The 13,550-nt window shown below is 38.0% G+C and overlaps 1 protein-coding gene across 4 annotated transcripts in view; it reads left to right on the forward strand.

Annotated features, from left to right (window-relative positions):
• The first annotated feature begins 6,126 nt into the window (after window positions 1-6,126).
• LOC149917737 (uncharacterized) overlaps window positions 6,127-13,550 on the forward strand; it is a 224,587-nt gene continuing 217,163 nt past the window's right edge. The window contains exons 1-3 of one of the 4 annotated variants that reach the window (XM_090140481.1): window positions 6,127-6,233; window positions 6,903-7,009; window positions 8,783-8,839. In XM_090140481.1, the coding sequence (XP_089996607.1) occupies window positions 6,990-7,009; window positions 8,783-8,839 (77 nt within the window). In that variant the 5' untranslated portion in view covers window positions 6,127-6,233; window positions 6,903-6,989. Of the gene's footprint in view, window positions 7,010-7,535; window positions 8,322-8,782; window positions 8,840-13,550 lie in introns of those variants that run through there. The other 3 variants (XM_090140480.1, XM_090140482.1, XM_090140483.1) reach the window with 3 other exon arrangements.

The raw sequence follows: 13,550 nt of genomic DNA on the forward strand, positions 1-13,550 counted from the left end.
TGTTGGCTCATGCTTTTGTCATTGCTAATTGTTATACTTTGTTTTATTACTGCGTACTTTGCTCAAAAGTGCTATATAACATAATGGATCAAATGGAGAATAAATCAATGAAGAATCTTGCTATGAGGGCAGAACAGGTGATCCCCTAAAACTGCTGCAAAAGGTCAGCTTGAAAGGCAGGTGCCATTTTCTTTTAGCATCTCTACTGTCTATCAGAATTTCTTGGTGTTTTTAGTCCCTAAGATTTTTATATTTGTTCTCTAACTTGGAAATACAGAGGATAACTAGAAGATTACAGAAGAGTGGTGCAGTAGTCACTTGGGTAGCAACACAAAAAGCTTGTCTTAACATGCTTCCAAAAGGGGAGCAAAGCCTGGGAGTGCTGATGGCCAAATTGAAGAAGGTTTTGAGTGACTATTTCTTCTGATTTTTAATATGAGGAAGCTATAATTTAACTAGATAGTGAATGAAGTCACTTCAATGGAATTTCAAGCTCTCTTGCATCAATACTGATATGCCTTAGTTTTGGCAGGCAATCGCTGTGCAGTTATTGGCTGGCCAGGCTTATCTCTGAGCCCACTATCAAGATCAGTCCTAAGGCCACCTCCAGATCGTGCTGCTAGTGGGGTTTGCAATGGCTCAAACTGTACTATAGCTATGACAAGCAAAGATGACAGTGGCTGTACACTGGTGCAGCACATGGTTACCCAGTCTAAAAGAATGGAGACTCATGACAAGATTTCAGGCCACGTCACCTGTGAAAATAGTTTTGCATAGGAATGCAAGACTTCATAGTTCCTCCAGCTAAAGGTGGAATTGTCAGTCTTTACGGCACAGGGTCTCAAATAGAAAGCAGTCTTTAAATCTAAAACAGGAACTTTGTAATACCAGGAGGGCCCACGCTCTGACATCGTATATGAATGCTGAGGACCGCCTCCTTTCACCTTGACTTTGGTTCTGCAGCATCGACCTCCCTGTTGTAAAGCCTGATATGCTGCCCTCTGATGGCTGGAGCTCATTTTTCAGGGGGAAAGTAACAACAATTGGGGAGCATGTTAAATGATGCTGATTCTAAAAGATCTTTGGTGCATCCAGAAATAGAATATGCACAAATCTGAGCTTTTAAATGATTAAGAAAGGTGGTGGCTTGAGAGTGTATAGCTTTCAGAATTCCGTATAATCTCTCACAGACTAATTTGTTCAAAACAGAAGCTTTTGGTTCTGGCTTTTATTTAGGAGAAAAAAAAAAATGAAAAAAGAAAAGAAAAAAAAAAGAAAAGAAAAGCAATGCTTCAGTCCAACAGACAGGCATTTCTTCTCTTTGGGCAAAGAACTAAAAATGCAGTGAATAGAACAAATTACAGGAAAAATCATTATGTTATAGTTCCTGGCGTATGATGGGTGCATGCCAGGAGAGATTGAAAACCTTGTTCTGCTGTGCAAGGCAAGTGCTTGTCTCAGAAACATCCGTGCAAGAGCTGTTTGAGGGGAAACTGTTTGTGCTCTGATTTCAAGGTCGGGAAGGTGCAGTTGGAAAATGAATTGTTGTGAACAAATAGTGCTCCAATGGAACTCGGGATTTATTATATACTGCAATATTGATGCTTTTGATAATGGCTGTGAGGCTGTTTCTGCTGAGGTGTGTCATTAACTCTAGAGCTGTTGATAAGGCATCAGAGGGTGCAGCAGTGATACAATGGCAGAGTGTTTTGGAAGAACACAGGAGAGAGGTCAGAGATGACTTTCTGCAGAACAGTCAGAGGGAGAGGTGTCCTGAAAGATCAGCAAAGCAGAAAATCCAAGAGACACTCAAATCCTTTCCTAAAACTCATTGGTTACAAGCAGTGCTGGGACCTCCAGGTGGGAGGGGAAAACTAAAGCCAGTAATCACATTTATGATAGGCATGTGAATATTTACAGTTCCCTAAAAAGACAGGAGGTGGCATCGATTTTGTTCACTTCTGAGCTCTGAGTGTGGATGTTCAAATGCAAATGAAACTTTCCCCATGTTTGTAAAATGGAGCTCAAAACTGGTTAAGAGAGCTCAGCTCCACGATGCGGAGCAGTGAGAGGGAGCAATGTGATCAGACACAGGACAGGCAGTGGTGGTGCAGATCTATTTGGCATTCTCTTGGAATTCTCTTGAAGTCTAAGATTATGCCATAACTTTTACATTTTACTGTGTAATCAGTAAAGCAAAAAAAAAATTCACATAGCTGAAACTTTGGGCAGCTTTTACAAGAGGACAAATGTGTATCTTTTATCTGAAGCAGGAATATGTGAGCCTTCATGTAATTGCTGTGGTAGAAACTTGTTCTCCTGAGTTTTAGATGTGTGCATTTTTTATTGTTGCATTTTATCTTTAAGGACGGAATAAGTTTATTAAGGTGCGTTGTGTTTATCCTTAGTGCAATGCATTAAGCATCTATTTATTATGGAGAATTCTGCTTTAGCAGAGTGGATGCTTGTAGAAAACCTGAGCTATTGATTAGACTGCTTCTGGGGTACATTACTCTCATTATAGTTAGAGCAGATTTGATGTGGTGTTCTGTGTTTTTTCCAAGCAGTGTACTCTGTGTGTAAGTTTTGTCCAGATGTTTAATGACTGCTGCTGGAAGTGATTTTCTGTCTTATTTAGAATTGGTATTGTTTGAATGGTGGCATTTTCTTCTCCTTTCCATTTGCTCTGTTAATGGAAATAATTAACCAACTCTCTGCTTTCACTTTTATTAATATATTGATCACTCAAGTATAATAAATGAGGTCTCAGTGTGTGTACTTTTGCAAGAAATCCCGATAGCTCTAATATTCATCCCAAATAGCTTTAAAAGCAAACTGAACCCTGCAGCAATAACACTTTCATGTAATTTAGGGAAAAAAAAGGAATTTAGAAATCTGAATACCGATATACGACGACAGGGATTTTTATAATTCTTTTATCCATGATGCTGAAAATACAAAAAGGCCTGGCTATGATTTATGCACAGTATATCTTTCACAGCTAGATTGCACTGGGAGCAAGGCTGAGGTCGAATAGAGCTATTTCTAATTTTGTTGATATTTTTGAGATAAGGGGGAAAAAAGCTGGAAAAATAACTTGTCTTCTAAATAACTTTTTGTTTCAATTTGAGACTGAGCTGTAATTGACTTTGGTTTAATTTTAGGAAGACTTTGAAAAACCTCTGTACATTTTATCCTTTTCTGAGCCAAACAGAACTCAATTTTCTTGAGAAAGTTAAGCAGTCTTTCTTATGTATTTTTCTTTTTTTCATTCTTGATCCTGTTTTCTCAGGTCCTCATTCTTTTTTTACCCCATACACTACTCCAGGTTCAGTGCAAAATCACTTGGAGGTTTTTAATTGGGAATTTCACTGCAAGACCTCTTTCTTCTACCTTTTTAATGTAATATTCTCCACGTAATGCAAGTAAAGAAACTTGATTCCTGAAACTGAAGGATTCTTTGTATGGGCAGCATTGATATGCAGTTTGATAACATATTTAACATTTCTGTTTTATATATATTTGTCACTATTTGGTTCCTTGCTTGTGGTTTGGTTTTTTTTTTTTTTCCTTTTTATAGGGGAGGGTGTGGGAAGAGTTGGTTTGTTAAATAAAAAAGCTTGCATTCTTGTCTTTGATAAGAAAAAGATAAAGATCTGCAGAAAAGGCAGATTTCCACTGGGGATGGTGAGTGGTATGGGTAAATGTTCTTTCCCTGTTTTAAGCAGCTCCTGCAAACGTTAGGTGAGGAAAAATTCTTTGGTAGGAGTTTCAGAGATTAATGAATGGGTACTGCTCCCTTGCCTGGCATACTACAGTGTCATGAAATGAGTGTTCAAGAGGAGACAGTAAAATAAAGCAGTGAAAAAATAAATTTAAGAATATGTAAATCCTGTCTCTCCATTTGCAGAACCAGTGACAAGTAGTGAAGTTATGGATGCAGGTGTTACTGCTCAGCAGGTTCAGGGACAGATACCTGGTACTTGTTTCTCCTCTGCTCACATTCTTAACCATGTCAAATTCCTCCATGGCAAGAGCAGCACTGCTGTCTCCTCTGACTGTGGGTTTTTGCTTGGAAAGTGGCTGGAATTGGGGAATCCTCCACAAGTCTTTCCAGCTTTCTAAATAGGTTCCATCTTCGATGCCATTTATTAACTTTTATTTATTTATTTTACTTTCAGTAGCCACATTCCTAGTTTTAGCCACCTTGCCAGAAGCACACGGACCAGAACAAGCAGAAAAGTGCTTTTCATGGAAATCTTTCCAAGATTGAATGACTCATAAGCACTGTGTCTTTTCTGGCTGTGCAGACAGGCCTGTACCAACCAAGTGTTTCTCCTGTAGGAACCCACAGCATTCAAACAGGCCTGAATGGGTGCACTGTGTGGAAACACGTTGCTGGGGAGTTCAGATACATGGCAATGTTTATACAAGTAGTTAAACTATGAATATTGACTATGCATATGCATGTGTTTGCCCTGAATCCCATTTCCTTATTGCCTCCAGAGCTGCTGCTGCAGCCATGCAGCAGTTTCTTCATGGCTGTTTTCTCTCCATGTAAACCTCCTTCCCTCACCACGTGTGCCCCCAGGGCCATTTGCCACTCTTTGCATTTTAGGTGAAAACGTCAAGTGTGAGAGGCTGCGTGTGGTTCCCTCTGATGCCTGAGGGACCCTGCATGGCTTCTAGGAGGTTCCACAGAGCTTCCTGTCAGCGCCTTGGGGCAGCCACCGCCTTGTTTATCACCTATGTCTCTCCAAAAAAAAACCAAAACAACAATATCTAAAAATGCTGAAAACAACACAGGTGTGTTTTTGTTGTAATTTTGTAGTTATCTTTTTTTAAACTGTGGTGGTAGAGCCACACTCCTCCTGTGCTGCGGGGCTCAGGTTGTGGCAGTGAGTGCAGGTGAGGTAGCAGGCGTGAGGAGGCCTTCCTCCTTCTGGAGTCGTATCTTAGTCCATGAGGAGATAACATTTCTTTGCAAAGCACTCCTCTGACTTTAAAATAATACGTAATAGCTGTAGAATTACCAAATGTCAGGTAAACAAAAAGTTATTAAGGATGACCTTATTAGTTCTCCCTGCAATTCACGGAGCGTGGTAATTGTCAAGTCTCACTGTTATTCGGTTGAAATAATAGTTTGGGGACCATCAACATTAAAATTTCATTATGATGGGACAAAAAGGCTCATGTATAATCAATAGTAAGAATCCATTATTATTGACTTGAAATGAATGAAGCATGAATGCATTTGTGCAGATCTGAACAGTTAGCAATCTTTTGAATAATAAAGAGTTAACGCTACACAGGTAATGCCATTCTGGGAATTGGACTCAAACTTGAATTGGTACATGTCTCTTTATTATGAAGTCTAATTCGCATCCCTTGGTAACTTCCATTAAGCTGTTTCTCAAAATACAATGTCTACGATTTAGTGTATTCTCAGGTCTGGCTCATGAGGGAGGTGGGTGAGCAGGGCAGGGCTATTTTGCTGTGTTCAGTGATACCACTGAGAGTACAGCTGCACCAGGATGCTGTGGATTTATTGCGCATGGATGGGTGGGAGCAGGAAGGGAGTGTGCAGCTGTTTTCTGCTGTCCTGACCTTGGAGCAGTGCTTTAGTACAGCAGTGTGTTGCTGCTTGCATTGCAGATGCCAGGCTGAAAGAAGGAAGGGATATTGAATGCCAAATGGAGAGGAGTGCAGAGCCTGTGGAGCGTGCTGGCTCCTGGAGGAGACGTAGCCAAAGTCATGGACGTGGTGTGCAGTGTTACCTTGTCTACTGTACATGATGTGCCCAGACAAGCTGTTCCCAGCATGTTCTTCTCTGTCACTGTGGGATATGTCACATTGGTGCTATTGTTAGTCTCGGTTTTTTTTCCAGTGAAGAGGTGGACCCAAAATACACTTAATGACTTGCCTTTCTTTTATGTACTAAGTCTGATGCATTCAATTTTTTCCAACTGCACTTTGATTTTCTATAAACTAAGTGCCTTTGAAAAGTATTATTTAAGCGTATTTTAACCCTGCTTATAGACTAACAACTGCTTTTCAGCATTATCTTCTGGCTCTAGTTCCCTCGTGCTGGTTTGCAGCTGCTAAGATACCCAGAATTGTTTGAATTAGCAGTTGACTTTAGACTGCTTTTTTACAGGGAATAAAGTCTTGGTTGTACCATGTCTGCCTCTAATATTATAATGAAGAGCCTCGAATATGCAGCATTGCTTTGAGTTACGTACTGTCCTCAGTGCTCCTACATTTTGTCAAATTCTCTGTCATGGAGTCCTACAGTAGGGTTTTCTATCTTCCTTCTATGAGGAATCCCTGCTCCAGGCATTGGATGTATAAAATTGCAAAAGCTTTCCATAGCCGGATAGCATGTAAGAACAGACGCCTTCCCTGCCTTTCTTCAAGTGCTGACTGGCTTCCTTCTATAGAATGCTTGATTTCTGTAGGAAATGGGAGAGTCAACTGATGCCTTAAAAAGAAGAGACAAGCTCAGGGAATCTGGAAAGTCACTGGTTTTTTTCCCCACTCCCCCAACTGTGAAATTGGAACGATAATTTTCTTAGTCAGTGGAGAGGGAAGATAATTATTTATTACTTGCATTACAATGGCAGTAAGGACTTGTTGGGCTAGATGCCCAGAAATTGAAAAGTTATTTAAAGAATTTAAAGTCTGTATCTTCATTATTTTTCTTGGGTTTTTGTTTTGTTTTTGTTTTTGTTTTTTTGAAAGGCACCAATAATACTTTAGATAGGAACCCTGGAGGTGAATAAGTGGCATATTGCAGTGGCTTTAATTTATTAGAATGGGTCTAATTAGGAAAGAAAGAGAGAGTCTTTTCCTTTCAACTTTTCCTAATAGTGTATTTTCTCTTCCCTATATTTAACTTTCAGCTGTTTTTCAGAGGGTAAGAGAGGAGAATAATTGAGACACAAAGGACAGTAACCCAGCTGAGCAGCCCATCTGTTGCTGGGAGGAGCATGGAAAGGAACGAAGGAAGGTACCACCAGCGAGGCCTTTAGATTCTTCTCCCTCTCCTTTCTGGATGGGGAAGAGGGAAAAATCAGGCCTAATACCTGGATACAAGGAGGATTATACTGATTTATTTCCAGTGTAGCCTTCTTGGAGAAGAAGGGGACTAAACAGGGAAGACCTTAACCTTTCCAGAAATGAAGGGCAGAGATCCAAATCATTGTAGAGCGTGTGAACATGTACTTAAATTGAGTACCAAAATCCTGCTTGACAAAACGATGCGTATGCATCCTTTTTTCATTGTTAGTCCTGTGAGAGCAGACAAACGGATGTTGAGATGCCCTCAGTGAAATAGACTGAGGGGAAACATGCAGAACTATGAAATGTACTGGAAAATTTTTGGCCTGTCAAAAGAGTGAGTCAAATTCTCACTTGCATTTTTTTTCTTGACGCATGATGTAAGGCATTGCTATTTCCTTTACCTGTCTGAGGTATAAATATATATAAATTTACATACAAATAAGGGATATGGAGATGTTTTAACTTTATGAAAATATGAAAAAAAAGGAAATTAATATGACATATTTGGAGCTGTACTTAATTTCTGAATCTGTTCTTAATCTTTCTTTTTTTTTAAGCAGAACAGACAAAATCACTTAAAATGTTCTATATAGCACATGCCACAGTGAGTAAGTTGTTCAGAACAGCACTAACAACAGGCATAACTGAGCATATATAAGTCTAGGGAGGAGGAAACCTTTTTTTTCCTCATCTTGTCAAATCTCCTGCTGATTCATAAAATGGGTGAGTTGCCAAAAAATGAGCTAAATATTCCCAAGAATTATTTCATAGTTTAAAAATGCAATATTGTTGTATTCCCAACACAGAGTATTCATCACCGATATGGTTCTGTAATTATAATTATTAAACATAAATCCCTTAACCAAATCTGCTACTTCACTAGATTGGATGATTACTGCAGTTTGTCTACCTAGAAGAATCTTAATTTTCTCCCACTGAGTTGCATATACTCGCTTTTCATTTTGGTGCTAAAACTGATTTCAAGCAATCCATTTAAAATGCGATCTTTTTAGCATAGCTAAGTTTTCAGTGAGGCTGTAATTTTAACCTCCATGTCTTTATTGTTCATATTTAAGACTAGGAAGTTGTTTTGACAGTCTGATCTCTCGTGCTTCCTCGGGGTGTCTGCTTCCCTGCTGTGCTGTTTGATCCCTGTTGACGTCTGTTTGTGTTTGCTTGCATTTATATACAAAAGCTCTTGTACCCTTATTAAGAACAGGTGATGTATAGGAAGAGACTGACTCGAATTCTCATCATAGGTAAAATATTTCAGTTCTGTCTTTCTTGTAATCTAGTTCAGAAACTTTGAGGCGTTTGAATGATAAAGATATCATGCTTCCATAAAAAGTAGCGTTTCAACTAAAAGCATTTACTTATAGTTTGTAATTGTTTTTTCTTTTTTTTTAAGTAGTATTTATAGGGAGTAAATGCAGTGCAATTTACAGTAGTTTAAGCCAACCATGAGATATTTCATGCTCGTAAGCTGCGTTTCGCTTCTAAACTGTTACAAAAACCCAAGAGACAATGAATTTGCACACATACATTTTAAACCTGAGTTTTCTTCCTTTTTTTTTTTTTTTTTGTATGCATGGAAAAACTACTACTTTTCTGATTTGCTACCCCATCTCTCTGACCTTGTTTTTATTACTGTAGCATACCTGCTCCCAAATAATTGCAAGTATATGCAAGATCTAATTTTATTCCTTCTTTTTCTTACCAGCTGGAAAGCACGTAATACTGCTGAAAAGATGCAAAGAGAAGATGCAATTCTATTAAGGTAAGAGCATATCTGAACTCAATAGCAGCCCTTCTTGTATGATCTCTCCACTAATGGAGTGCTTTGGATCAGAGAGAAAGATTTTATTTTTGTTTTTTTTAAGCAATAAAGTAACCTACTCACAGAACTATTGGTACTGCTATTTCTGCTTCTGCATAGAAGCCAGCATAGTGACAGGAACTGTAAGTTTTTACTTCTTTGTGATTTATTTTTATTAGATGATGGAAAAAAGTCTACCAGTTTGATGTTATCGTGCCCTTTATGTTTAAAACAGTGACCTTCCTTACCATTCCTTCAACTGAAGAATCCAAGTTCATACAAAAACAACTAGTTTGTCCAGTCAACTCTTTCTATACAATTTATAGAAATCGATTCTTTTTAGTAAAATGAACTGATACAACTCGATTGATTCACTGTGCAGTTAGAAAAACTTTGTAGTCACCCTAATCAAATTGGCAAGAGCTGCCATGTTCAATGTCCTTAAAATGAAGAAGAGGTGTGAGCCATTGAGAAATGGAAGTCTAGTCTTCAAAAACAAATGTTTGATATTTTTTCTCAAGTGCAAAAAGCATTTTAAAAATTTAGCCTCTGTGTCATTTTTATGACTCAGAAAGTGTTCTTGAATTTCAGAAAGACTGTGAAGTTTACTGAATTTTGAGTGATGGTAGGAAGATTTTGAAGGGGAATATGTGCTGCTCACATCAGCTTCCAAGAGTTTCAATTCTTGTTTAAACATGTTCCAGTCTTTGATCTGGCAGATTGACTAGAAGTCTCTTGGTATCTGATATTTTAACTTTTAAAAATTTCTGCCACTGCAAAATTTTTGTGAGGAAATTCTTTTTCTCTTGGCTCCTTTCCAACCTGGCAGGTGATCGTGAGATACCTTGACTTCCATGGGACCTAGGTCTTGCCTTCAAAAACATGTGGGATAGAGGGAGGAGAGAAAAACCAACTCTGAGTTTTGCAGTGCATTTTAATCACAGAGAACCTTGTTAGCCTATCCACAGTTTATTATTTTATTATTATAATTTTATTTCATTATTTAAATTTATTGTTGTTACAGGCTTGTCTTACCTACAACTCTGTAGAGAATGCTGTGGCAACTTAGAATAGTGGGGTGTCTCAAATTCATCAGTTGTTGATATCCCTTAGTTACAGCCAACTGTAAAATGATTGTTCCTGTTGTAGGTAATTATTCTCCCTGTAATGCTACAGTTCCATTATGACATTCATTGTGTCATGTAAAAAGTTCTTTGTAATTATATATTGACAAACACACATATCATAATATTACAAAATATAAGATGTACCTGTCTAAAAAAAACTCTATAGCTTCCACACTGTGATGCACTATGTGATTTTAGTATTCTTGAGCAGCCTTCTTTTTAGGGAATATGTTTATGCCACATGTAAAAATGAGCTCAGATTTATACCTAACGTGTGTTCATATTTGTCATACTTGCATATCAAAGGCATAGTTGTGCACGTACTTGATTAAAAACTAGTTTAAGTATCTTAACCTCTGTACCATCACAGTTTGGTTTATTTAACAAAGTGTTTGATACTTAATTCTTGCTCTATTTTTAACATAATAGAAAACTTTTAGGATTGGATTCATTTCACGTAGCGTACCCATCAAGAAGCTAAACACTTAGGCTAAGCTACTTTTCTGGCTCTCATTGTGAGTATGCAGAAATTCTTCTAGACTTTTTCCCACTTACCTTAGAAGCCCTACTCTCCATTGCTTATCAGGAGGGATTAATGACCCTTATATCGAACATCTCCATGTTATATTTAATGTGAACTCCGTAAATGTCTAGCTTCTGATCTTTTACTTTGCCAGCTAAAACAACATTTCCTGAAGGTGTAGGCTCCTTCATATTCAAATTCCCCTGTCAGTACTTTTTAAAGATGGCAACATAAAAAACAATTATTGTTCTAAATGCGTGTAAATCAGGCAACTGCTGAGGCCAGGAAATACAGTGATAATGCACATTTCTGTTCTCTTAAATTCTGGATGGAAGTCATGCAGAAGAATATCATAAACATTTTGACTGTCAGTCAAAACTAACCAGTTCGCAATCCCGTAGAAGGCAGTGCATTCTTCACAGGGACTTGAGCAGTGTTTCTGAACTAGTTCAAAATCTTGTATGGACAGCTACTAGATAAAGTCATCACCACACACACAGGGTCAGTATTCCCACAGGAGCAAAAGAGGCAAAAAAATCCACTACAGATGTGCTTCCCTTTCAAAAAGGAGATTTATGTGAAAATGAGGAAGCTCATTAAAAAGAAACTAAAAGGGACAGCCAAGAGAATTAAATCCTTGCATGCAGCTTAGATGCTGCTTAATAACAATGTACTGGAAGCACAGGGCCAATGCATAATGCCTGCATGTAAAGATTTGTGAAAGGAGAGAAACCGTTTAGGGCAGCTAAATAGTAGGGCAGGAAAGGTTGCTAATAGCAAAAGAATTTCTTTTAAAAATTGAGGCCAAATGAAGAAAATAAAAAACCATTAAGTTCTGGTGAATTTTAAAATACAATGTGATGAACTAAAAAGAGCTTAAACTGATGTATCCTCCAAACTTGAAGATGGGAAACATTTGCTGATGATGCAAAGGCATTCAGAGTGGTATGGATAAGAGGCAACTGAAAGCAGTAGTAGTTACACCTTATGCTGAGTGACTGGGCTGTGCAGTGGCACATAATATATATTAGATGAGGAACACTGTAAAATAATCCTTTTCACATTTTAAACAGTAGCATCTATGGTGATTTCCTTCACTCAGGAGGAGGCTTGTTTTGTCTTGCAGTTTGTGCATTATGGAGACACAGCTGTGCCTCTGGTGGTCAGTGCAAATCTTTTCTAGGATGACTGAGCACTCAAGGGGTGGAATGGTTTTTGCAGTTGTGGTGGTTTTTTTTGTTGTTTTTTGCTTTTGTCTTGTTTTGTTTTTCTGATGAAAGAATAATACTGGTTTTGAGAGCCTCTTGCTGGACTTTTGTTCGTTTGTTTTTGTTCTTTCTGTCTTTCCATCTGTCTTATCAACTCAGTTCCCCAGGAAATCAACTCCTCTTCCTATAAATTCTATCTAAGCAATCCAGTGGTAGTGTAGTTTGTGTTATTTAAGAAAGAAAGATTCTCATGGATTGAGATGAGTGTCATTTGGAGTCAGCTGCTGATTACCTGGTGTTTCACATCTCTAGAGGCTGATGGAAAGCAAAAGGTATTCTGTATTTTAATCCTTGAATCATTAAAAGCAGTTAATTCCTTAGCTGTTCAGAATCCTTTAAATCCTGAGGTTCTCCAAGTTGCCTCTGGTATTCAGGTTTGTTTCTTAGTATTTTCTGTTCATCAAAATTTATTGGCTGTTCTATGGCTGGTGAGGATTTACATTGTGTTTTTTCCTCATTTATTTTGCAGGAAAACATTCTTATCTTTTTTCCACTTTCAGCTTTTATACTTGTCACTTTGTTTCTGCTGATTGCCCTCTGCTCTTCAGATCGTTCATGAATGAGGTCTGATGGGGCTTTTAGGACTGATACCTCTGTACTGACAATGAGAGAGTTATTGTGTTCAATGCCATAGGTTTGGTTTTGAAATCCGTCTTTATTCTCACAGAACCAACTGTTCAGTCAGTTGTCCATTAATGGTAGACCACCTTGTATCATATTTATTTAAAAAACTATGGGAATATTGTTAACCAAAATGGCAAAATTGGAATACATTCAATCCAAAGAGATTTCTCCCTCCACATTCAAGGCATCAAAATTATTCTTCCATCAAAACATAACAATTGTTATGAATGATATCATAATACTGTGAACTGCTTAAGAGCTTCCACTTTAAAACTGTAATGGGCCATGCAGACAGAAGGAAAAAAAAAAGGCTAAAAGCATAAATTGAAGATAATCAATGTGAATAGACCTTACCCATTGTGCAGTTTGAATAGGATAAGCACACATTATCTGGCATAATTGGCTCATGTGATTTTTCTAATTGAAGAGAAGAAGTAATTAGAGCCTAATTGAAGCAAAGTAACACAATATCTGTCAGCATTTCTCCTTCTACCACACATTACATTATTACCTGTCATCTTTTACTTTAGTGGGACTAAAATAAAGAGAAGAAAAACCCAATATAAAACCTTTTGGAGTTTTCCTATCCAAACAAAGGTACATATGAAAGACAATAAAAACAGACAAGACTGGGATTAACTGTATACACTTGTATGCTTCTAAACGAGGTGTGTTTCATTTGCCTGATAAAGAAATAAATTGCATTTTGTAAAATTATATTATAAATTCAGTCTTATTGTACGTTATGAAGAAAAATGCCTGTATCATATTTCATTTGACTCAGGCTCTGTGCGTTCCAGTTTATATTTCTAAAGTGACAGTTTTGCAGTTTGCAGTGAAAAAGATATGGTTGCTGTTCTTAGTAACATGATGGAGAACACCTTTGCAATCTTCTCGGGTGAATTTGTATGTGGAATAATTTTATCCCATAAATTGTCTACCATGAGAAGAGCAGTCACTGCTGTGGTGGAAACGCTGAGTCATGGCTTAAACCAGTGATGGAGCACCTGGTGGGAAGGCAAGGCCAACCCAGGGGAGCTCATCTGCATGTAATGCACCTGAGTGACTGGAAAGGATGGAGCCAGAATCCACCCCTTCCCAGGCCTCATTTAAGGGTTGGCAGTTGAGAT

The sequence above is a fragment of the Phasianus colchicus genome, chromosome 5, assembly GCF_987193195.1.
Source record: "Phasianus colchicus chromosome 5, bPhaCol1.hap1.1, whole genome shotgun sequence".
NCBI lineage: Eukaryota > Metazoa > Chordata > Aves > Galliformes > Phasianidae > Phasianus > Phasianus colchicus.